Raw genomic sequence first — 25,937 nt, forward strand, 5'->3', positions numbered from 1 at the left:
TAGAAAATGCAAAATATGATTAAGAATTTTGTCCCAATGGGTTTGGGTTTTAACATAACCTAGCTACGGTATTTAAATAATCTGTGATTCTGTATTTTGTTCTAAAACACTGACTCAGATATGCAAGAAAATTCTTAGATCCTGCCCTCTGCCCCACCCTTTTCAAAATGATTGTGTACATCTTGGACATTAAGCAGGCTCTCCTTGCCTTACCTCAGTGCTTGGAAGAAAATGACAAATCAAGAAATCAGAACATCTGAAAATCAAAAACTTTATTGTTTAGAAAAATGAGTAGTTTGTAGAGTCAGATGATGTAAGCAAGTGGGTTTCTTCAGACAAAAATTGTGAAATTTGCTGCTGCTGCTCCCTTTTGGTTCCATAGATGATCACTGACTGATGTACTGACGTTTCACCAATTCAGTATTTATAAAGATATCTTTACAGTCTATGCCGGGAAAAATGTTGCAGATTGTGTGTGTGTATACAAATGTAGAAAATAGGAGAAAGTGACCCCCTTGAGGACAGTAGGCTGAGGAGTTGTACCTGAAGAAAAGCATCTTTAGCAGCCCTGTCTGTGAAGAAAGAGAATATTTGTTTCTCGTGAACCTAAGTATCAAAGTTTGACAATACTTACTAAAAGAAGGCACAGGTGTCCCTTCAGAAAAAAAAATGACAATGGTGAAATTCCTCAATATTTATTTTTGATCAACCATATAATCATATTTCTATTTTACTGCATTCTTTCTATTATAGAATATGTTATATGTGGTCCTCGACTTACAGTGTTTTGTTTAGTGACCATTCAAAGTTACAGCGACACTGAAAAAAGTGACTTATGACTGTTTTTCACACAACTATTGAAGCATCCCCCATGGTCACATGATCAAGATTCAGATGCTTGGCCAACTGGCTCATATTTATGATGGTTGCAGTGTCTCAAGGTCATGTGATCACCTTTTGCGACTTCTGACAAGCAAAATCAATGGAGGTTCACTTAACAACCTCATTACTAACATAACTGCAGTGATACATTTAACAATTGTGGCAAGAAATGTCGTAAAGTGGGCAAAACTCACTTCACAAATGTCTCACTTAACAATAGAAAGTTTGGGCTCAGTTGTGGTTGTAAGTCAAGGATTACTTTTACTGTGCCGATATTTTACTCTGTCGTGGATCAATATGGAAATCTTTGGTTTTTAATCACCAAGCATTCGAATAACTACTTTTATTAATGAACATCACACATTTGGTAAGAATTGTTGGATCCAATAACTCATATTATGTTACAATGTTCAGGAATATGGTAGAAAACAGTGTCCTGGCAAGTTTTGCCTAACTGTGTGTGTACAGTTTGAATAACATGGCTTGCAGTGGCAATAAAATATTCTGGGATATGTAAAGAACAGATGAAGGATTGCCTGTGAAAAAGCTGTGGAGAAGAATCTTATTTAGGAAGGAGGGAAAAGGGGGAGCTCCTATCAAACCAGAATATAAATGATGCTTGGAAATACTGCACTTACTCATAGATCCCAGCTCAGCTTGCCATGATATGTTTGACAAATGCTGTGAGAAAGAAAGGAGAGAATTTAAGAGATTAAAATCACCCACTGTGGTTAATTTTTGTCTCAGGACTTATTTTCACATAAAATGTTTTAACTTGAGGCAGTAACCATCCCTGCTATTGTGCTGTAGTTGTTTCAGGCTGATGACAGATAGAAGTTGGTTTTAAACTATTACCACATACCATTTTAATTTATTTTCATACAACAACTAGCTTATATAGTGATAAAATGCAAACATCACTGGAATAGCAGACATTACATCGGATAATTTTCTTTTAGATTGCTTTTTTAAAAAATACACCTGGCCCAATTTTTAATAAATAACAGGAATAACAAATCCTATTGCTAACCTTTAGGTAATTCTGACATCTACATCAGCACTGGTGGATACGCAGATCCCATATCAGGCATAGTATTAGTATTCCATGCTTATGTAATATTTTAAATCCAGTATAATTTTATTGAAGTTAAAAACTAGTAGAAACTGATGAAAAGTAATGAGGAAAAAAGAAAAATCAAATAGAAAAACAAAAGCCTAAGAAAGACAAAAGTAGAAGTATTACAAAAGAAAAATATAATAGAATGAAAAAGGCTATAAAATGGCTTATAGTTTTCTTCACAATAGTTATAAATACAATTATAAATAGTCCTTTTTCTCCAAAGTTGCATCGTGATGCTTTCAAGAAGAGATTGGACTGCCATTTGTCAGAAATGGTGTAGGATCTCCTGCTTGGGTGGGGTGGTTGGACTAGATGACCTACAAGGTCCCTTCCAATTCTGTTAATCTATAAAATCTGTGATTCTCTTCTTTCTAAAAACTAGCTAATCCAATCATCAAAACATAGATCATGTTCATTTTTTATACTTTGTACAAAAAAATCCATAAGGGGTTTTCTATTTATACAATGTTATATGAAAACAAGAATCTTCCAACATTCACTATTTTTCGGGCTTATTTGCCTGTCAGATGTGGATGTTCTGACGTTTTTGTAGGATCAAACTGAACCAAATATCTTGCACAAGCTCTCAACTAACAACACACATAATAACATCTTACCTTCATAATTAATGCAACCATTAGCATCTTCATGCCCTGCTAATAGTGTATCTACTTCTTCTTCTGTCATTTTTTCACCTGAAAAAAATAATAAAAAAGATGGTTTATCTGTCATCAATATAGTCATTACATTTGTACACCACCCCCCCCCAAATCCTAGCAACTGGAAGAAGTAAATGTAAAAAAAGTAAAAGTAAAAAAGAATTAGATTTTTTAAAAAATAGAAAAAATACAAGAAAAACACAAGAATAAATCAAAATGTTAGCAAAACCAGGTAACATCAAAAACACACAACACAAAGGGCTTTACTGTTTGTAGACAAGCAAACATTTCACTTTTGTTTTTTTTAAAAAGGCCTTTATAAGCTAATGCCACTTTACAACTAAAACACAAATTTCATCTGATTTTTTTTAAAGTAAATCAAATGAGAAGAGCCCTTATCAGTGGAGAAAGGATAATTCACTGGACATTACAACAGAGCTAATATTAACATTAAAGGGATAAAGCATCCAAATTACTTGTGGATTACAACCAATGTTAAAAGAGATCAGGAGAACACTGATGTTTATTGATTAGTGGCTTTCTAAACGAAGAAAATTGATGTAGCTGTAGCTTAAGTTGATTTTTTTCTTGTTTGGAAATTCTTTTGGGCTCCAGGCTGTGGCAAATTCCCCATGTAATGCTTTTTAATGCCTTTTTGTGATGGTGGTGGCGGCAGGGATTATATACAGTACTTACCCAGTGTGGCAAGGACATGGCGCAATTCCGCCCCCATTATGGTTCCGTTCCCCTCCTTATCAAACACCCTGAGCCCCTCCACATAATCTTCATAGGTGCCTTGATCTTTGTTCTTGGCAACTGTCTGCAGCATTGGCAGGAACTCTTCAAACTCCACCCGTTTAGAATTCAGCTCTGGTGGAGGAAGAGAAGATGCAAAATAGGAATAGCACTTAGACTTGTACACTGCTTTATAATGCTTTGCAGCCTCTCTAAGCGGTTTACAGAGTCAGCCTATTGCCCCCAACAGTCTGGGTCTTCATTTTCCCCACCTCAGAAGGATGGAAGGCTGAGTCAACCTTGAGCCTGGTGAGATTCGAACTGCCAAATTGCAGGCAGCTGGCAGTCAGCAAAAGCAGCCTGCAGTACTGCACTCTAACCACTGCGCCACTACAGAGAAGAAGCATTCATTTTCCCACCCTGTTATCCCTGTGTTGTAGAGCTACACACGTAACCAAGATTCAAAGGAGGAAAGGGGATAAGGTGCTGGGACACTCCAGTCTCGTCACACGGCATCTCCTTAAAGGCCAAGCATCTCCAGAAAAGGCTCATCAGCTTGAAGAAGACCCAGCAGATACAACTAACTTTCCTCTTTGAAATCGGTGAATTGCACAGCTGTGGCTGGGATCATTCACTATCCTAAGAGACAAGCCAACATTGCACTGTACCTTTTAATTTATGAACTGAATATAAAATTATTTTATTTATATTAATAAATGAATATAGAAACTGACATATACTGAGCTGTTGGGAGAAGGGACTTATTTCTGTCCTACAGATGCCTCTTTTTATAGGGTATAGGGTGTATAGGTTATGGTATAGACTTGTGTGTATGTATATATATATATATGTATGCATGTATGTCATAAATAGTACAGGGTCTCCTGCTTGAGTAGTGGGTTAGACTATAAGACCTCAAGTCCCTTCCGTACTTCTGTATTCTTTTTCTTGCATTGTGCTGGTCTGGCACTGCTGGCTTAACTAGCAGAGTACAATTAAAAATATACTTTTCCAGTTTCCAGGGTGTGTTCATGTCCTGCACAACTGCCAGTCCTGCAATTTTGTGTGTATCTGCCTTTGAGTTAGTGTTGATTCCAGGCATCTGCCTAGAGGAATCTCTGTAGTTTTCTTGGCAAGATTTTGGAAATGGTTTGCCCTTGCTTGCTTCCCAGAGCTAAAAGAGAGGGATGGCCTAAGATCGCCTAAACGGGCTTTGTGCCTGAGATTACACTAAAACTCACAGCATCCCAGTTTAAGTTCTATGCCAAACTGGCCTACCACTTTTTTTACTGCTGTACTTTTTCAGTCTGAACTCTTGAAATCCAAATAGTTTGAAAAAACGTCAATTTTAAATGCAAATTAAATTAGGAAAACATACTCTATCTTTGATACACTATATTTTTTAGAATATATTATGCACTTTATGTGTTCAGTATAGGGAAGAGTATATACAATTACATTTTTAAATCCCTCTTAATCACGTTGCCTGAGTTCACGCATTTTGCTGAATTTAATTTCAGTTTAGCATAATTCCTGACCTCAACTACTGTGATGCATAGACTACTACTTCTGTTTAGCATTATTTAAGTTTTTTTTAGTATTTATTTGATTTGTCATTCGCTTACAAGATACAGGTATAAGAATAAACATAGTTTTGAATACATGAGATAGATACTTATAAGAAAAATAAAAAGAAACAAAAGGACAGGGACGGTAGGCACGATTGATACGCTTATGCATGCCCCCTACAGACCTCTTAGGAAAAGGGTGAGGTCAATAGTAGACAGTCTAAGGTTAAAGTTTTGGGGGTATGGGGAAGAAACCACAGAGTCAGGTAGAGTATTCCAGACATTGACCACTCTGTTGCTGAAGTCGTATTTTCTGCAATCAAGTTTGGTGCAATTAACCTTGAGTTTGTATCTATTGTGTGCTCTTGTATTGTTATGATTAAAGCTGAAATATTCATTTGCAGGTAGGACATTGCAATGTATGCTTTTATATGCTATATTTAGATCGGACTGGAGGCGGTGTAGTTCTAAATTTTCTAGGTCTAGAATTTTAAGTCTGGTGGCATAAGGTATTCTGCAATGAGTAGTGGAGTGGATAACTCTTCTTGTGAAATATTTCTGGACTTTTTCAATTGTGTTAATAGACTGATGAGTTGTATAATGAACTGTAGGCCATTACGTTTCATTCAACTAACTGTTGGTCCAGTTTTTTAAACATATTCTTGCAAATATAAATTATACTATAATTACACTGATTTATTTATTCATGAATGTGTTGCAGGTTCCTAGCGTGTTCAAGAAGAATGGCTGCATGCTTCTAATAATTGTAACAGAGCTTATAGGTATTTCTATACATCAGAAATCATGGCTTGTTGATTTCTATAGATCAGATTATAGTTAAGTCACAAGAAGACAGAGTTTTTCCTTCATCAAAGGAACTACATAACCCACATTTTCCAGTTTTATATTCCTAACTACAAAGGTTATGTTCTTAAATGAAGGCTGAATGTTCCAATATGATCCCTAAAATCTGGAATCTGCTGCCATCCTGTGGTCATACTGTATTATAATTTTCCCTGCACATGGTAAAGCAGAGATGACTTACCATCAAGCTTTGGATGTCCCAGGACTTTCCGGATTTCAGCATTAGTAGGATTCTGGCCCAGTGCCCTCATCAGATCTCCACACTGGCTCAATTGGATTTTACCATCGCCGACCCGATCAAAGAGCCCAAAGGCTTCCTTGTAATCTAGAAAGATCAGATAGAATTTTTCAGTGATGTGGCCTCTGAAATGGAGAGCTGCAAGGGGGGGGGGGGCAGTTTGATGGAGATAAAGTGTCACGCTTGTGCTCCTGCCAGTGTCAACTAGAGGATTCAGATGTAATCCTAAAAAACACATGTAATCCTAAGAAACTGGACACTGCCACCTGCCACATCTGCCTGCCCAATTTCTGTCAATCATAGTCAATTAGAAGGAGGCTTCCTTTCTAACCTGCGAGCTCTGTTTGAGATAGATCTACCATAGAGAGATGAAGATGGTGATCTGGAAGGGTTTGGCTATTCTTTTAAAAATACAAAGGATCTCAAGGGATCTTTCCAAGGGGCATCATCGCCTTGTTTCTGGGATTTTGTTATTGGTGAATTGATCCTTTCCATTTCACCCTGTTAGAGCACTCAGACGTTGTTCTTCAGGTAAGAGAGCCAAGTTTAGATTTTTATAGGGTACCTAACTCTCTCTAATAATGAAGTTAATTAAGCAGGCCTTCTATTTTATAGCAAAATTTCAGTTCTACGATAAGTTAAAAGGGCTTTTTCTTCCTGGCTATGTTAATGAAGATTCCTTTTCTTCTCCAAGCTGGCGAAAAAGTGTGTGGCATTGTTTCCATAATCCCAGCTGATTTCTTCTGCTTTTGTTAGCAAGACCGGTGACGGTTTCTGTCCTTTGCAATGTTAATAGGGGATACATTTGCTGTGTCCCATTCAGTGTCACCTCTCCTGCCAATGGGAAAAGCAGCCAACTCTCCCTTCTCCTTAATATGTGTTGAGGGGAGGAGTGGGCAGGCTCAGGCCAGAGTGACAGATTGTCTAAGTGACACTTGTTTACAGATTCTTCCAAAAGAGCATTAAACCTATGGCTGTTAAGAGCCAGCATAATGCTTCTCCAGGGCATTTCTCCTTGGAGAAACACAGCTGTGGGAGCCAGATCATTAGGACTCTCTAGTGATAGAAACCAAATGGCTACAAAGGCAGAACTTAGCAACTGACGGGAGGGATGGGACAGATGGGCCAGAGGAGCTGGGTGGATCTCAGCCTCTGATGGGGTCCTTACCTATGTCATCAATGAGGCATCATGGGACATTCATACAGCAAGGAAGAAGACATTGCTTTTAAACTCAAACAGCTAAAGATGAATTGAGGCTACCTTCATGGTAGGTTGGAGATGTGACAATGTGCAACATCATAAAGATTTGTTGCTGTGGCAGACCATTGTGTCACGGTTCACAACGTTGTGAGGATTTGCCGCTGGTGGTATAGCTTGAAGGATGTGAGGATGAGACCGCCAAGCAAGTCAGACTCCTTAGTAAAGAGGTACTGTCATTTGAAAGTGCTCTCATATTTAGGAGAGACCAGAAAAAAAATTCAAAGGGAGTCATACAGGTAGTTCTCCACTTACAACAGTTCTTTTAGTGACTGTTCAACGTTACAGCGGCACTGAAAAAAGTGACTTATGATCATTTTTCAAACTTAACAACAGCATCCCCACAGAGTCCCATGAACAAAATTCAGATGTTTGGCAACTGACTCATATTCATGATGGTTGCAGTGTCCTAGGATCATGTGATCAGCTTTTTGCAACCTTTTGACAAGCAGAGTAAACGGGGAAGCCAGATTCACTTAACAACTGCATTACTAACTTCAGATCTGGTTCACTTAACAACTGCGGCAAGAAAGATTGTAAGAGGCAGCAAAATTCACTTAACAAATGTCTTGCTTAGCAACAGAAAATTTGAATTCAATTGTGGTCATGAGTCAAAGACGATGTCAACTTGTAAAACATTCCTATGCCTGTTTTCAAGTTGCCATAAACAAGGGTGTGTGTGTGGAAATATGAAGGAGCAGTACGGCAGTAAAACCAGAAGTACATTCCACCATTATCTTAAAAAGATTGTAGCTTAGGCTACCGGATCTTCTGGCCATGAAAATCCTTCATTGGAGAACATGATCGATGACACCCAGCCCATGACGGTGTTTTGTTGGAGAATTTGATTTATGATACACCCAGGGGGGAGGGGGGAAACAGGGTCACAAGTGACTGAATTATATATGCCTGAGTTGGCTTCATTTAAGTTAATGCCGGCATGTTGCTCCTAATAAATCTTTTGAGTTTTCTTTGAAGCTTGGCTCGAGGCTCATGATTTCATTAGGGCTATCGCCAGAACCCTGACAGACTAACATCCTAAAGCCTGAGATGTTTGTTGCAAGAAGGATTCTTAATTATTTATTTTTTTCTTCACACAAGATAGGGAGGGGGAAGAACAATGAATGCAGGAAGACTTGCAAGACTCTGTTATAATAAACCCAATACTGATCTATATGGTCTCAGTTTTTAGTCTGGTCTTTTTTGTAGAGCTGAAAAAGGTATTTATATCTTACTTATAAATAAAGTGTTCTTGTAAGACTACAATATCTTGCAAGTCTGAAAGTACAAACTTCCTGCTGCCAGTTTTAACTGCAAGTCTTTCCTAAGTTTTTTTTTTGGTCTGATTGTTAAGCCATTGAGGCTCCTGACTTTCTTGCCTGATTGTTACCCAGACATCATCTTTTCCTCTGTTTCCCCAAAGTCATTTACACATTCCATTACATCTGGCTGCATTGGATCCAACAGAAATAAAATATGAATCCAATCTTTTCTGAATTATAACGGACATTTACAGCAAAATTCAGGTCTGCATGGATCTGATTAAATCAGACATAATGGTGGAAGTACATTCAAGGGATGGGATGGGATAAACGAGATATTTCATACAGATACAAAGCTAACCTTCCCTAAGATCATTTCTCTTAACATTTGTTTATAATCTTAGGAATCAAGTCCAAGTAGTCGTTTTGTTACATTTTGTTTGTTGTAAAGTTGTCTGTTATATTATACTAATGATTGCTTGCACATTTGCTTATGTTTATGTTTGTTTATCCATAAATATATGGTAAAATAAATCCAAGTCTCTTGGTGGCCAGTGACATAGAAGTAACTCACCTTCCAACTGCTCTTTGGTGAACTCAATCTAGAAATAATAAAGAGGTAGGAAATTATGTCATTTATCAGAACAAGCATAAATTCTTATAATTAAAAAAAAATGAAACTGGCCAAGATGCTTTCATGTTCATCAACCCCACTATTAGTGAAGTGCTACTGTTTTAATAGCAAGCTTTAGAAGTGACATTGTTCTTTAGGTAATTATTGAAGTTCCAGAGTCCAAAATTCAAATTAAACTTTAATGTGGAACTTGTGACAGATAGTGCGTGTGTGAGAGAGACAGATTTCAGTTTTTCACCTTGGCTCATTTCTTCTAAACTGACCAGTAGTTTCATAGAAGGAGGACAATTTTTAAGGCTTAGTTAGAGGAGGTGTTTCATTTGCTGCCTCTTTAAAATAAATGAACTCTGCTCATCAGACCATTTGGGTTTTTTTTTACAATTTAAACTCTTAGTTCTAAAGACACCGAGCGACAAGTATTGAGGATATTTTTTTTAAAAAAATAGGGCATCTCAGTGTTTGACTGAAAAAGTACCTTATGATGTCATATGTTATGCATTAAATTGTGCAATCATTATTTTTATTTACCTGTTTATAGTCTTACCCTTCTCAGCTGTAAGATGAGAGCCATTTTGGTCTAGTGCCATGATGGTGAACCTATGGCACGCGTGCTGGATGTGGCACGCAGAGCCATGTCTGCCGGCATGCGAGAGGTCGTTCGGAAGAGCCCCACTGCGCATGCGCATGTGCCACCCACCTGACAGCTGATTGTTGGATATCTGATGTGCATGTGTGGGGTGCGCGGGTGCATGGGAGATGCATGTGCATGCGCAGAGATGCATGATTGCAGGGGGATTGTGTGTGCATGCGCAGAGATCTGCAGTACACCTGGGGGGGTTGCACACGCATGTGCAGGGGCATGTGGGGCACGCACAATTTTCGACACAGGAGCCCAAAAAGGTTAGCCACCACTAGTCTAGTGGTTAAGATACTATGCTAAAAACCAGAAGGCTCTGAGTTCTAGTGTCACCTTAGGCCAGGGGTGGGATTCAAATTTTTTAACAACCAGTTCTGTGGGCATGGCTTAGTTGGTGGCCATAGCTTGGTGGTCATGTGACTGGGTGGCCATGGCTTGGTGGTCATGTTATTGGCTGGGTGTGGCCAACTCAATATCACTCATATCGAGGCACGCATCTCCTTGCCTGGCCTCTCATGACTGTGCTGCAACAATCATAAGTGTGAAAAATGGTCGTAAGTCACTTTTTTCAGTGCCATTGTAACTTTGAATGGTCACTCCACACAAGCAAAGTACCAGCAAAGGAGGGGAAAAAAACTCCAGAGAAGTTCCTGAGACAGGAAGTCTAGTCCTGCCAAGAATGTAATAAGAGTTAACGGAGAGGCAGTTTCTGTAAGCAACACCAGAATGTTTCCTTCCTGCCTTCCTTACAGGATTGGGCCAGTAATTTCTTCTAACAACCGAACTGCTTAGAATGTTAACAACCGGTTCTAGCGAATAGGTGCGAACTGGTAGAATCCCACCCCGGCCTTAGGCATGAAAACTGGCTGGGCCAGTCCCTGTCTCTCAGCCCCCCTTACCTCACAGGGTTATTGTGTGGAAAATAGGAGAAGGAAGGGATATTAACTGTGTTGATTGCCTTCAATAATTTATAAAAATAGTAATGGCAGGATTTTTAAAAGCTAGTAAATAAAATGTAGTAAATAAACATAATTAACTGTTTGTCCCCCTCCCCGCAACGTGGTGAATTATTTCCTTGCCCTAAACCTTCTTTAAGTTCTGTAGGATAAAATATGAATGCATGTTGGAGCGTGAGAACGAAGTATGCATTTTCTTGAGTAGCTGGTGTTGTTCTAGGAAGCCCATTCACAATGGTCCCACTGCAGTCAGAGAGCAAAGGAGAATTTATGATGTGAATCCTTTCAACCCTTTTGCCACAGGGTGTGAAGTAGGCTAAGTCGCTCTTCCTCCCTTGTGTTTTCATTCCCGCCAATAAACTGACCCAAAAGAAAAATTCTCAAAGCACCGTACTGGTGGCCTAATTAAGCAAGGTACGAAAGGCTTTGAATGTTTAGCTGTACTGTGTGTATTAATGGACAAATTATTATTGTGCATTTGCATTCCTACTATTTATTTGCAATATAATACTATTTCTAGTTGAAAATTTGAGCTGAAGCATTTGATTGGTTTGGAGGGCAATGAGCAATACAACCCTGCCATGATACTGTTGGGGTTGAAGAGGCCCTGAGTCTGATAATCTCTGAGAACTTATCCATAGCTCAATATTTCTCAACCTTGCAACTTTTACATGTGTGGACTTCAACTCCCAGAATTCCCCAGCCAGCATTGCTGACTGGGGAATTCTGGGATTTGAAGTTCACACAGCTTAGAATGACCACCGTTGAGAAATACTGATCTAGAGAAAATATCTTCTGCCTGATCTTAAGAGTTGGAGCCCACACATTTTAAAGGTGCTAAGATTGAAAAACACTGTTGTAACTACGCGTTGAAGTCCATCTTTGCATTTGCTCTAGGTTTGGTATCCTAATTGGAACCCCTACCTCACTGTTTCGGGAATCCTGAAGCATGACAAGGACATGGCTTTTGATTGAACGCTCCGGTCCTCTCACAACTTGATCTACCGCTTTCAGAAGGCGGCATCTCAACCAAGCAGGGCTACAGAGGTAGGATTGAAATAACTACACTCTTATGCTAAGCCTCCTCCCTGTTGGTAGCCACCTGTCTCTGCCCTGGCTTCCTAAGCACGCAGACCAAATACCAGACTAGTGCGCCTGCTGTTTGGACCTGTCTTTAAAATAACAAGAGCCCTTTCAATTGCTAAATTTAGCTCACCCCTTTCTCCCGCTAACCTTAGCTAGCCAGTGTTCCCAATCATCATTGGCTGACAGCAGAAGTCTTGTTGTGATAGGGAAATGACTTTACTCATTTCTTGTTCAGCCTTGCATACTGCCATAATAACAGTGCATTTAGAATTAAGCATCCATAGTACACCCCCAAATGAATAGAACTATAATTACAACTAAAACCTCTATGGTACAATGGGATTGAACCATACCTAAATTTAAGAGCATCATAATACCCACCAGGAACAACATCTGCTACTAAACCACTCCCTCCACTCCCCGCCAAAAAGCCTGTGGTGATTTGTTTGCAGAAAGCATCAGCAATGGAAGTTAATCTATTTCTTTTTCCTATCCACAAAACACCCACGGTTGCTTAAAAGTAGGTGAGGGACTCCCAAATGTCTAAACTCAGAAAGCTATCGTGGTTAATATTTAGTCCAATGTAGAGACCAAGAAATAAGATTTGTACACTAAAACAAATTTCAAATCAAAGCTAACATTATATATAGTAAAACTGTTGGACTTTCTTGGTGTAGCAGCCTGGCCATTGGTACAAGGGACTGAGACCAGAATGAAGATCCACGTTCTTACTTGCAGTTGAACTTATGTATAATAATTCGTTCCTGATCTTGTTTTAGAATTCTTAATAGTCATTCTTTGTCATTTAATGTATACATACAGACAAAAATTAAACAGGAATTTGTATAAATCTTGTATAAAAGAAAGAAAGAAAGAGAAAAGGATAGCAGTCTTTGTTTCTACAGATAGATACAAATACTTTTACTATTTGTATATTTTATTCAATTGATTTGGCTGTTCAGCTCAAGTTAAAGATCAGTTGAGCATTCTCTTCTCTTTCTAATTTTGCCTAGCCAGATGCCTTGAGAAGCAAACAGTTCAGAGGTGGTATCCAGCAAGTTCTGACCAGTTCTGGAGAACTGATAGTGGGAATTTTGAGTAGTTCAGAGAACCAGCAAATACCACCTCTGACTGGCCCCGCCCCCCATCTATTCTCTGCCTCCCGAGTCCCAGCTGATTGGCTGGGTCTTCTTTTGTTGCCCTGCACAGGAGAATAGAGCTGGAAAGCAGGTTAGTGGGGGGGGGAGGGAATGGGGATTTTGCAGTAACCTTCCCCAGGAGTGGGGTGGGAATGGAGATTTTACAGTATCCTTCTCCTGCCATACCACCAAGCCACGCCCACCAAGCCACGCCCACAGAACCGGTGGTAAAAAAAATTTGAATCCCACCACTGAAACAGTTATGCCATTGTATTCATATAATTTTCTGTGGCATCTGTTATTTCAATTCAAGTGAGATATATTAAGTAAGCAAGGTTAACTTATCTAGAATGTAATAAAGGGACACAATCAGCTGCACAAAAATTCAAAGACACAAACAGCCAACGAATTTTATGCTTGTAATTTTTAAGTGAAAATGAAATCTCTTTTTTACCTTACAAATTACAAAGGGAACTCAAAACGACTTTAGGGAAATGTCTGTTTATTATAACTCTCTCATTCTCCTTGTACCACCAACTTTGTAACTTCCTGTCCCACAAAAAATTAATTTCAGAAAGTGGCTCAATTGTCTTTCTGAGAAATGAGGACTACAGCTAAAATAAATTATTTTGAAATGTCACAGGAAATTCAGAAACTACTTGAACTCCTAGGAGAAACCAAACTTCTTCCAGTGGAAGATAGCAAGTCAAGTTAAAGGAAGACAGAGTTCTCACAAAATGAACATCAGAATTTAGCAATAATAATAAAACCAGATTAGTTTTGCATATAGAAAAATAATGGCTTAGTTTGCATCTGACATTTGCCTGATTCTTAGTTATTTATAGGAGTAGTTGCTGTTCTTGAAGGTACTACAAAGCTCCCGTGGTGGTGCCTACCATTACTCCCAACCATCAGGGCCAGAGCTGATGGAGGCTGTAGTCCAGAATCTAGAGAAGGACCATGAAGGATGATGTCTGGTAGATATGCATAAGTTAGCTGTTTTTTTCTCTCTCAAGCAAGCAGGCCCTGGAACAGTCAATGTTTGCTCTGAAACTGTCAGCTCTTCTGCCCAATTTTCAAAAGAAACTGCAGTAGACATGTTGAAAAATACATCATGTCAGGGTAGAGGGAGATATATTTGATTTCTCCCTGCCCGCAAAATCTAGTGGGTTGAAAAAGATATTTCTGTTCATGCTCCATGTGTTTATTTTACCTCTGATAAAGAGATTTTGCATTTTAAAATTTAACAAAACCTGATGACCAGAGAAGGGAAACAATGAACAAAACATGGGAAGTGATACCCTTCTCAAACCACTTTAACTTTCCTAAGCACTGTTGCCTACATCTTGCCTGAAGAAATCAATCAAACTCAAACGGAGTTGTTACTCTGGCATTTATATCCAGCAAGATGAATAAAATCAATGGAACAGAGTTATAAACAGGTTCTAAATCAGGATGTATTCTTTCTTTAGTCACCTCCTCCTGATAATGTGATTATAAGTAGTCTCCTCCTTTAGTGCCTGTCTCATATAACAACTGTTTGCAGTTGTGAAGGTGATGAAAATGTAACTTTGTAACCAATCCTCACATGCGTGACCTTTGCAGATGTGTAAAGCAAAGGAAAGCTAAAGTAAAATAATAAGCATAGTTGCGGTTTCACTTTAGCCACCACTTTGTTTAATGACCGAGTTGCTTGTCCCAATTGTGATCAAGTCTCTCTACACTTCATGTCTGAAATATTTACTGCCAATTATTAGTGTGTTTATTCTTCCCATGCCTGGTTCTGAGGTGTCACATCCCTCAGTTAAACGCTTATACAGCAATCTTGAGGCATTGCTTTTGAGGGAGAGAAAAGGACCTAAGATGGAGGCTGTTGCGTCCTCCTTCCTTTTGGAAGAAATGGGTTCCCTGCAGCTTCACTCTTCCTCCAGGCCTCACTTACCACCACTTTGGAAAGATCGATGGGTGGCTCCTTAGGCTTCTCTGGTGCTCGTGCTGGTGGCGCCAGGGCTGTTTCTGGTGCTTTGCTTTTACCTGCCAGGAATCCTGGCTTTGGCCCGGCTGGTTTAGCAGCTGGTTTGGCAGGTGGGGCTACCGGCCGCTTCACAGGGACATCCTTCTTGGGGGGCATGTTGCTGAGGAGTCTCCTGGAGAAAACAGAGCAGAGGCACAGCCAGCAGCAGGAGCAGCACGTGTAAGGCGAGGTCCCAACGCTCAAGCTCTTTCTGTCTGTCCTGGGTCAGCTTAAATAGTCCTGTCAATACAATGATGTCAGCCCGAGAGGAATTGCTGCATACGGAGTGGGAATGCATCTAAAAATGGGAAGCTCGGTCCCCTTCAGCAATGCTGGGTCCTCCCTTCATTCAAGATGGAACAATCTCCAAAGGCTTTGCTACAGCTAAGCATCCTCTCTGAGCAGCCAGGCCTTGGCTCTGTCTGCGTGGCCATGGCACCTAGCCAGCCAGCCAGCCAACTCATTCAGCAAAAACCTCTGGCTCTCTGCACCAGCCATCCTGGCTAGCAGAAGGCAAACGGCAGTGAAGTGGGTGGGTGGGTGATTGGGGGGGGGCTTCTACTTAAATGCAAATGGGTTGGATTACTTGGTATTCTAAATAAATGATTTTCTTCTGTCCCAATTGCAGAGGGTGAGGAGCTGCCAAAGGCTTACTTATTCAAGAGGGATGCTGTGTCATTCTTGTACTGGGCTCCCCTCCGCCCCGGCCTTCTTTCTGTCTTGGCGCCAAAATCATGGCTGCTCCTTTATCACGAAACAGAGGTGGGAAACAGTAGCAACATACAGTACTTAAAGCTGGAAAACATTTTAGAATCCTTGTTCCCTGATTAGCCCCGTAAGCATCATGTTCTCTGTTTTGCAAATTCAGGGACAGAAGTGAAGAAAAGAACACTTGTTGGGCTTGGCTGGAAATAATTGGTGGAAATAATTGGTGGATACTTTGTTTGGCACAAATATATAACAAATGTTTTAGCGAATCATATGACTTTTTTTGCAGCCTAACTGTGGCACTCAGGAATATTTGCATGCAAATATTAGCCTAGGTGGAGAACCTGAAAAGAATGGAGAATTCAGAATATGCAGAGGCTAAAGAGCCAGTGGAGCATGTAGGGGTTAAAGTTTTGGACTAGATCTGGGGAAATTGGTGTTCAGACTGATAGCCAGAAAGAGCCATTGGATGAATTGGAGCTAGTCACTTTTTTTCTGAGCCCAGACCTCCACAAAGGATTGCTGATTGTGGAATAAAAGAAAAGAAAGGGAAGCTCCCTTGAGCTTATTATACTTTATTTGTTGAATTTACATTTCAATTGAATTTTGATCTGGTCCTTCTGGATCTATCCTCACTTCAGGAAAGGGGTCACATTGCTCATAGTTCAATTATACTCTGTGCCCACAGAAGGCTGTGCCTGCTTGGTTCGTCCCCCTCCCCCTCCTCTTCCTCCTCCTCCTCCTTGTAATGGTAGCCTTTCCAGTTTCAGCATCTTCAAGATATGTTAGGCTAATTTGGGATTATATAAATGGCACTCTAAGCATAATTGGAAGATGTGAAAATCAATTCAGACGGTTAATAGGCAGAATTATAAATTTTGTTAGGTAGATTACACAAGTTTTATGGGCTTCCTTCCCTGCATTTTTTTTAAACAAACACTTCTATATAGCAGGAGCTGCTATTGGTAATTTGATTGTTTTTCAATTAGGACTTTAGCGGTCCAGTGCTAGGGAACTGGGCTGTAGATTTTCAGCGGTCATAGTTGGAAAGGATCCCAAGGAGTGTTAAAATGGGCCCGGGGCCTTAGAGTCACAGGTTACTCACCACAAGGTTAAATGAAGCCATGAATTGCCTGCCCTAGGTCCCAGTCACAAGGAATCGCTAATGAACACTTTTGCAGTGTTCAGATGCCTGCTCCAAACAAATCACTCAGCCATCTAAGCTAACAAGACTGGACAGCTGAGAGCTAGGCGGAGGATTTAATGATGACCCCACTTGTCCTGTCAGAAGAGCCTCTTCCACATTCTCTACTACTTTCTATTACAACGCTTATTAAAGGAGATTTAGGCCTGTGCTGACATCCCTCAGGTTTTTTTTTCTTAAACCAACATATTATTATTTTGTTATGGACTTCCATGGATTCTTGGCAGCATTTGACAGGTGAGGGAGAAAGCGATGCCAACATCTGTCAGTCTGATGAAAGGCAGCCGAAGAGTGATTGGTGATTATTTCCTTTTACAGATATATAAACGTAACCTGCTGTCCCTTAGATAGGTTTTGCAACTGGGGAAGGCAACCTCCATCATGCCTCCCAGTAGATGTACTAGAAACCAAAAACAAGTCAATTCCTGCACATTCCCACTTTCCTCAATATGATACATCCTACACAGGAACTTAGCTCTCCAGATGTCACTGAACTGCTGTTCATAGCATCCCCTATCCTTTGTTAGGATGGCTGTGTTGCAATTAAGCAACATCTGGAAAACTACTAGCTCCCTATCTATGTATACAACCAGTTATTGCAGGGATTATACATTCACATAGGTGCTATTAATGCAAACAAGATTTGCAAGTCATCCTTCACTTATGGCCACTGTTGGGACCATAATTTCTGTTGCTAAACAAGGTGTGCCTAGTTTTAATTTTAAAGCCTTTTTTTTCCACGTTTGTTAAACAAATCACCTCTTAAGTGAATCATGCAGTCATTAAGCAAATCTGGCTTTTCCCATTGTCTTTGCTTGCTGGAAACCAGCTGAAAAGGTTGCATGTGACTCTGGGACTCTGGGACACAGCAACCATCTTAAATGCATGGCAGCTGCAAAGCATCTAAGCTGTCATGCCCGTCAGAATCTGATTTGGAGGGGTAGGCTGAGCAGCTGACAGGGAGTGGGAGTGTGGCTCCGGTGGCTGTGGAAGAAACTGGGGAAGGGCAAAGTCCGGCTGGGAAGAGCAGGGGGAGAGGTAAAGCAAGGCAGAGGGAATTTGGAAGACCCAGGCCCACCCCCTCTTCATCCTAGGGCACGCATGGAGGAACGGAGAAGAGAGCAACATGAGTTGTGTGGCTTATGGGGAGGAAAGGGCCCTGATTCCCTTCATTAGCTGCAGTTAGGAACACAGTGTTTAAAAAGGGAGATTGAGCACAGCAACTTGTGAGAAGCAAATTGTGAGTTATCTTTTATTGTCGAGGCTTATCTGGTGTCTTCCTAACTGTGTGTGTTTTGTTGGCCTTTGAAGTCTGCAATTCCTTATCCTGCCCTGTCCAATTAATTGCTGCAGCGTGGTTTGTGTGGATTTTTATTTACAGTTTATATGTACTTTGTTTTCGGACTGAATTTCCTCCACTTAAAGACTGTTCTTGAGAGAGTTTTTTCTCCAGCCGAAGGTAACTGGACACTGGGGGCAAAGTTGGAGGTTTTCAAGGGACTTTTCTTGCTTATGTGACTGTGTTGCTTTTGTGCCACGCCCCGGGTCATTACATAAGCCCTGGTGGTGCAATGATTAGAATGTGGTATTGTAGGCTAACTCTGCTCATAACCAGGACTTTGATCCTGACTGGCTCAAGGTTGACTCAGCCTTCTGTCCTTCCGAAGTCGGTAAAATGAGGATCCAGATTGTTGGGGGCAATATGCTGACTCTGTAAACTGTCCAGAGTGCTATAAAGCACTGTAGATCAGTATATAAATACTGTTGCTATCTGAATTTTGATCATGATTCTGCAGATGCTGCAATGGTTTTAAGTGTGAGGATCGGCCGTAGGTCACTTTTTTCACTGCTGTTGTAATTGAATCATCGCTAAACGAATGGTTCCATGTCTTACTCCTGATAAGCAAGCATCAACAACACTGGCTCCTCTTATCTGGAGGTCATGTTGTAGAACTGTGGCAGATTGTTCTTGAGTTTGTTCTATTTGTGAGATGTACCATCAGTAAGAAGAGATGCAGAGAACTCAAGGTCAGACCTCAGTACTAGAAACCGAACTTGCTTCCAAGTATTGACACCAAGCTAGCTAAGTGTTGGGATGTCAGTTTGGGAGAAGATGACCTTCAGGGTAGGCATGGAAAGGGGTGGGGATTATTCTGGCATGGTTCTTACTAAGTAGAAATTGGGGTGAGGTGGGGTGGAGAGATGGCATCTCCTGTTAAAGGGCACACGTCCTCTTTCCTTACAGAATAGGAATTAAGTCACCTGCTTCGACATCATGCCAGCCGCAGAACAAAATGCATGCATTATCTGTATACATCAAAGAAATTGCAGCAATTCCAGCTAGCTAAGCCATAGATATACTGTTCTCAAGAGAAATTACACTATTTTAAACTCTGTCAAATACATTCAGGCATTTCCTTCATGTTGGAATAGGTAGGAAGTGAATGCTGATGTTTTCAGAGTAATGAGAGCTGAAAGATGTGCACGATGTCATTAAGCTCTTGTGTACTCAGTGTCATGCAATGAACTGAGCATTAATGTATCAAAATGACTAATGAGTAAGATTAACGAGCAGGGGAAAGTGAACAGGCAATCTCAGGAAGTGAAATGTGTGCCATGCAGTTTCTGATGGACAGTATTTTTTTTCTACAAGTTTTGCTTCCTGAAAAACTTTTGGCGAGGACCATAGCCCTCTTCAAACTGAACACAAATATAATTTCAGAATGACTGTATCATGTGGGAATATTTAGAAATATGGAATTAACTTTTAATGACTATAAGGTATTTAATTGCCTGTTTCTGACATGCTGCATGAATTCAACAGGGCCCAAAGTATTTTACTGCTGATTTTTATACTCCGTGTCTGATGCATCTCACTGCAGCGTCCAACATTAGTAAACCAGCATTGATGGATTCCAGTTACACCACAGATAATCCAGTTGTACGTACTTGCTGTACTGGGTGTGCTTCAACAGCAATTCTTTGTTTTCATGTTTCTTTCATGTATGAACATTGCCAACATGTACTGAAGGGTGTACACTGCAATTGTGTAAAAACTGAAGATTTCTATAAAAACTAGCCATGATAGATTAAATTAGATTATTCTTGTGATTAGCAACCAAAAATCTGCAAGATATACCCAAAAAGCAAAATATTTATTATCCAACACTAGATAAGACAGACTTTTCACTAAAGAGATAATTAGGTAGAGCTGATGTAGGGTAGTAAGAATTTTAAATAACTAAAATGGGTTCCTACTTCTAGAATTGATCCTCAAACTTCATGCATTATTTTAATTTTGGATCAAAGTGGGGAGTACCATAATATAGTTCATTAAGCAATGTTGTCCAATATATCAACTTTCTGATATCAGAAATTCAGAATGGGTTTTCATCAATGCAAATGTAAATAAATGATTTCAATGCCATCTTTCCTTATTAATAAAAGAAGAATGGCAATATAGCTCAATAGCCAAATTTTAAATAATATCGTATCTTTTTTTCAGACTAGCACCATCCTATTTTTGCCATACAATCAGCTGTTGCTCTGCAATAAAATGGAACAATTGGCACGTCACTCATAGATGGATGACTTCTCCCAATATTAGCTTTTTCAATAAATGTTTTTCTGTAGATTTTTCTTTAAAAAAGGTTATGCAGTGGGGTTGGCTAGTAAGAGCAATAGCAGTAAGAGTAGCTTTAAGCTAACAATATCCTGCCCATGGTCAGCTTTCAGCTGTTCCTTGAATAACCTCCACCTGTGGTGGCAGTAGGAGAGAAAGGATTATGCAGATGTTGGGCCTTATACGATACCTCTAAATAGGCCTTTTTATAGTAGAAAAGTCTGCCTTTGTGTCCATTTTAAAAACATTGGGAATGGTAATCAGTGATTACTATAATTAATCCAAGGTAGGGCAATTAATCTGCTGGGCACATAAGCTGCAGTCACTCACAGTAAAAGTATTAGGAACAACTTGCCATATGTAAATTGTACTTGTCTTGTACCCAAAGCTGGCTCTTCACCCACATCATAAAAGGTGAGGAACACAGTGCAGGAAGCAACCTAACCATTGGATGAAAATATCTGTAAATGTATTTTGCCCTCTTCTTTGAACCACGTTGCCCAAACATGAGGCAACAGTTCAAATGTTGGCAAAGTGTTTTGAAAGTTGAAAGGCTCACAGTGCTGTCTTAATTCCTCAGCTTCCTTCTTTCCATCCCTTTGGAGGCAGAGGGGGTCAAATAAAGCCTTATGAAGCATGATCACATTTTCCTCTTTGTTTATTTGCTACAACAAATTACAGCAGTGGCTATGAGAGGCACAAAAAGCCAGCAACACGCTTGCATGGTAAAGCCTGCTTGAAGAAGACGGCAAGCTCCGTTTGGCATGATGGAAGGCAGTGGGTGATTCAACCCCCAACAGGCAGACTCTGCCAGCAAACCTGTGGGGGCGGCACCACCAGATCCAGTGGAGAGGTGTAGTTGTTGTGTCCGATACATTCGCTATGATTGTACAAAGAGATACAAGCAATTTTTAAAAATCTATTTATAAATTACAAAGAGCGGCCTTGGGGTTCTTTTTCCCCCCAAGAAATGAGAGGCAACGGTGTGCGAATAGAAGAAATGCATGGAGAGCGATTGGGAATTTGACAGTGTGTGTATGTGTGTGGGGGTAATTGGGAGAGAATCTGCTCAGTGGAACAGAACATCAAGATAGGACAGCCAAGGAGATGCTTTGGGAAGTCCATCTTTTCTTGCTTTCCAGAGTCGCCCACCAGCTCCACCTTGTAAGACCCAGAACAGGAGAAGAATTCAACTTCTACCATCAGGCGTCTTAGTGGGATTTGGCTTCTAAGGGCTACGAGCTATGATTTTTAAAATTCATTCTAAAACAGAACACATGGTTATGTTCCTTTTCATAACAAGACCACAAAAAACAAACTTCTATAAAGCCAACCCCAATGCAGCTGCTAAGTCATGCCAGGAGCAGGCTGCACACACATTTTCCCCACCAGAGGAGAATGGTTGTATGAGTGGGATAAAAATAGTTGTTTTTTTAAAATTTTATTTTAAAGAGGAATTCAACTCAGCCGCCATCCCTGCCAAAGTGGCATTGTATGGTGCAGTGTTGCAATTTTGCAAGCAGTGATTTATCAGTGGGGAAAAACAAGTTAAAATGCTTTAGTTTTATATATGTGGAAAGCCCAGTAGCAAATCTTAAAAATTTATCCATGCTAGTTAAGAAAAATCATGCCATATAACTTGGAAATCAGCACAAGTCTTTTCTGGCCATCTCGTTTCTTGTGATTTTTGTGGTTCCTTGAAGCATCATCTCCTCACAGTTTCTGTACCGATCTTTCTCCTTACTGTACAAAGGAAGTCATCAAAATGCAGATCATGCAAATATCACTGTATATAGGTAGACAGGCTTTGTAAATCTGTTTTGGAGCACAGATTAAGAATTTCCTTGCTACAGCATGCACACCGTCCTAGAACTTGGTGTAGCTGGAGAGCTTTGCTCTCAGCACCAGATCAAAGTCCTGAATGCAAGAAGGCACCAAACAACATTCATGTTAAAAACAGCAACTAGAGCAACTGCATCCATAAAGATAACTCTATGAAAGCAATCTGCCCTTTTAGATTGGCTGCACAGAGTGGGCAACAAGCCGAGAAGAAAACACAAACGGATTCAATTTTAAAAATTCAGGAAGCAGAAAGAACAAGAAAGGCATGGTAAGATTATCACCTGCTATCACAGTTCATGAGGATTTGCAGAGATGGGATGGGATATCCCACTTGGAGTGTCAGCTAAATGCATAGTGCTCAGGCATGGATTCCCCCAATGTGGGAAAAATATAAACATTGCAAATAATTGTTTCCCCACTGCATTTCTCCACTTTTCTTGTTCCCTTGTTCCAGAAAATGGCATCTGACAACCTTACTAGGACAGTTAGGACAAGAACCCTAATCTCCTTTATCACCACTATGGTCCCTTTCTAAATAACTGATCCTTCTCCTATTTGAAGACGGCCCTGGCCCTATTTGAAAACCTTTGTTTCAAAGGAGGTCATTTGCCCATCATCTTCTAGGAGAAATACTTGGACCCTCCAGGTTGTCTTCCTTGTATCTTTTCACCTAATGCCCCAACTTCACTTTAGGCAGCCCTTGGGTCTTTTTAGCTGCTGAAAGCAACAGCTTGCTTTACACAACAGCTATAAGGAACACCATCCCCAAGAGAAAAATTTTTTTAAAAAATGAAAATGAAAAGAGCCCATTTCTTTGGTCAAAAGAAAGGCAGCGTATGGTTTTCAGTGCTAAGAGAAGCATGCAAAGTGAATGCAGAACGTGTCTATCTTCCCTTCAAAAAAACATCCAATCGGGGGCGATTTCTCTACCCCTATTGGTTCCGCACGGGAAAAAAGAAGATTTAAGAAACACAATTCTACGATTGCTTGAGAAAGCAAAAAACACTGAAGAAGCCCATCCAGCGGAAGATGAGCCTGGAATCTTGCAGTGAAGGATGGCGGCAGCAGTGGTGGTGGTAAGGGTGCCAACTCAAGTCCTTGGATCGTGGAGGCACTATGGAAACTAGGAGCTGCTTTTGTCATCTTTTAAATCGTACCTGCAAGATAAACAAAGCCTTTCCTGATCTTTGGGAGAGAGAGGGGAAAAATAAAAATCCCAAGAAAGCCATCTCAAGTTGTCAACCAAGTTGCCCGGGAAAGCAGAATCTCTGCTTCTTGTTCTCCCACATTCTTATGTATGGGTAATCCTCAGCTTACAATCTGTCACTTAGCAACCACTGAAAGTTACAACAGCCCTACTTGGGTGGTACGTATGACCTGGATTCAAAGTTCTGAAGTCACAGTCCCCCTCTCTCTCTCACATACACACGGCGTCACACGACTGCACTTTGGAGACTCAGCAACTGGGGCTGCATTTAGGCCTGCTTGGGGCATCCAGTGGTCATGTGACTGCATTTTGCAATGTTTTTTTGCCCAAACCTGGCATGGAGCCCCTGTGGCGCAGTGGTTAGAGTGCAGTACTACAAACTACTTCTGCAGCCAGCTGCCTACAGTGTGGCAGTTTGAATCCCACTAGGCTCCAGGTTGACTCAGCCTTCCATCTTTCCGAGGTGAATGTTGATAAGTAGGTTGACTGCCAATCATTTCCTCAGCTACTTTCCCTGCAGTTCCAGGACAGATCCTGCTTTTAGATACTGTGGGTGGCTATTATGCTAAAGAATGAAGTGGAGTTTATTTTGCTCTGTTCACACAATTCAGATTTAATATGAATTTCAGTATTGTTTTAGCTGGTGTTAGATTTGCTAGATCTACTTAAAGTTTACTTCAAAACTACTGGACCAAAAGTAGCTTAAGGTTCCACTTGTGGCCTTCCCACACATACATGATGGGAATGGAAGACCAGACTGGACAAGTCTTCGGTCTGATTCAGCGCAACATTTATGCTTATCATGACTGACAAAAGATTAAGAAGGAACAAGAATGCCCAGCTTGGCCTTGGCATGTGGGAAACAATTTTATCTAAAGAGCCCATTCATAGTGGAATGGATGGGAATCAAGTTGTTGAGAGGAGAAAGAGGAAAACTCTGGAAAATAGCTCAGGATGTGAGTCCCCGAAAATAATAATAATCAAATTCCTTTTGGATATGTCTCTGATGCATGCATCCTCCGTAGAGGATCCACAAAATACTTTCCTATCTATTCTCCAGTTCCATTTCAGGGCAAGATTTTCCCCGGATCACACCCTGTGAACGTATCTTCGGACCAGGCTTAATTGAAGTTCTCCTGCTTAATATCACTTCCCCTGTAGCATTAAGGCCTTAGAGAATAGGAGGTGGGGGAGAGAAAGGATGACCCGTTCTTAGCAGTTGCTTCAATCTTGTCCCAGCATGCTTAAAAAAAAGGGAAAAAAAGCAACTGGACTTTCTTGATTTTTTTTTTTTGAAGTCATTTCACTTCTCATCCAAGAAGCTTCTTCCATTCTGGTGGGGGATGGAAAGGATTTATACATTTTGCAGTCAGCTGATCGTTAACATTCTGAGGGTCATTGGGAAGATATAAGCCACCTGAGGACATAGTTTATAACCCCCAGGTGACTTAAAGGCTTAAAGTGTTAACAATTGGCTGACTGCGAAGCATATAAATCCTTCCTATTTCCCATCACTTAGTTAGAACTGAAGAAGCATCTTGGATGAAAAGTGAAAGGCCTTCAAGAAAAATCGAGAAAGTCCGCTTGCTGTTTAAAAAAAAAGCACCTCTAGGGAGAGCCATGACCTGGATGAACTACTAGACATTTGCTTCAATCTTACAACTCTCAACAGATGGCTGCTTAGAGAATGTAACTCTTCAAGGCTGGGTTGTTACAGAATGAGACTCCATCACTGTAGCTTTTAGGGTGGACGTTTGTTCATAAGACTCGGCACAATAAAATGAGCTCCCCAAAATTCAGCCCTGCTCCTGAGAAGCCCATTTCAAAGCTGACACACGTGAGGAAAACCAAAACCCCGCCAAACCATGCAGCTCTTACAAGACCGGCTTCCTGCCAGATCACTGATCTTAGATCCAATAAGGGAATATGGAATTGTGGTGGCATTTATTCAAGGTTGTTCTTCTCCCATACTTACCACTGGGCAGCACCTTGAGTGAGATCTTCTTGGGAGAGGTCAATGTGTATCTGGAAGAAAAACGAAGAGAGGAAAAGTCACGCGCCTGGGGATTCTCCTGGAAGAAGTCCCACTGCTATTAAAGGGAGACGCACAGCAGCGGCTCCATTCCATACCTTTCCAATTGGCTCTCCTCGGGACATAAAAGAGACACTGTTTTTAACGTAGGCCTCCAGCTTCTTCCGCTGGGCTTCTTCCAGAGAGAGATCCCATTCAAACCTGTTACAAGACACAATGCATTGAATGGGCAGTTACTGCTTTTCTGTGGTTGCAATAGCACTTAGACTT

At 40.6% G+C, this 25,937-nt stretch overlaps 2 protein-coding genes across 2 annotated transcripts in view; both read right to left on the reverse strand.

Moving 5' to 3' along the window:
- Positions 1 to 255: 255 nt before the first annotated feature.
- Positions 256 to 15,270, reverse strand: LOC113447334 (myosin light polypeptide 6-like). Its single transcript, XM_026717463.2, has 7 exons — positions 14,981 to 15,270; positions 9,161 to 9,188; positions 6,010 to 6,153; positions 3,358 to 3,531; positions 2,620 to 2,697; positions 1,521 to 1,563; positions 256 to 572 (listed from the first exon to the last, which is right to left on the reverse strand). The coding sequence occupies exons 1-6, from the start codon at positions 15,167 to 15,169 to the stop codon at positions 1,535 to 1,537; spliced, it is 642 nt and encodes a 213-aa protein (XP_026573248.1). The 5' UTR covers positions 15,170 to 15,270; the 3' UTR covers positions 256 to 572; positions 1,521 to 1,534.
- A 5,956-nt stretch (positions 15,271 to 21,226) lies between these two features.
- The window catches only part of ESYT1 (extended synaptotagmin 1), a 66,840-nt gene continuing 62,129 nt past the window's right edge, over positions 21,227 to 25,937 (reverse strand). The window contains exons 29-31 of the mRNA XM_087925241.1: positions 25,766 to 25,868; positions 25,611 to 25,660; positions 21,227 to 23,585 (exon numbers count right to left, since the gene is read on the reverse strand). Coding sequence (XP_087781367.1) covers positions 23,552 to 23,585; positions 25,611 to 25,660; positions 25,766 to 25,868 — 187 coding nt within the window. The 3' untranslated portion in view covers positions 21,227 to 23,551. The remainder of the gene's footprint in view (positions 23,586 to 25,610; positions 25,661 to 25,765; positions 25,869 to 25,937) is intronic.

The sequence above is a fragment of the Pseudonaja textilis genome, chromosome 2 (genome assembly GCF_049901715.1).
Source record: "Pseudonaja textilis isolate UNSWEBS1 chromosome 2, rPseTex1.2, whole genome shotgun sequence".
Taxonomy (NCBI): domain Eukaryota; kingdom Metazoa; phylum Chordata; class Lepidosauria; order Squamata; family Elapidae; genus Pseudonaja; species Pseudonaja textilis.

Bases quoted from the DNA above. Each gene is read 5' to 3' on its own strand.
- LOC113447334 (XM_026717463.2), bottom strand. From the start codon at position 15,169: ATGCCCCCCAAGAAGGATGTCCCTGTGAAGCGGCCGGTAGCCCCACCT. The intron at 3,532-6,009 runs GTAAGTCATCTC...TTCCTCCACCAG, and splicing joins GGGACATCCAAAGCTTGATG to AGCTGAATTCTAAACGGGTG. The intron at 1,564-2,619 runs GTAAGATGTTAT...TCTTTCTCACAG, and splicing joins TGGTTGCATTAATTATGAAG to CATTTGTCAAACATATCATG.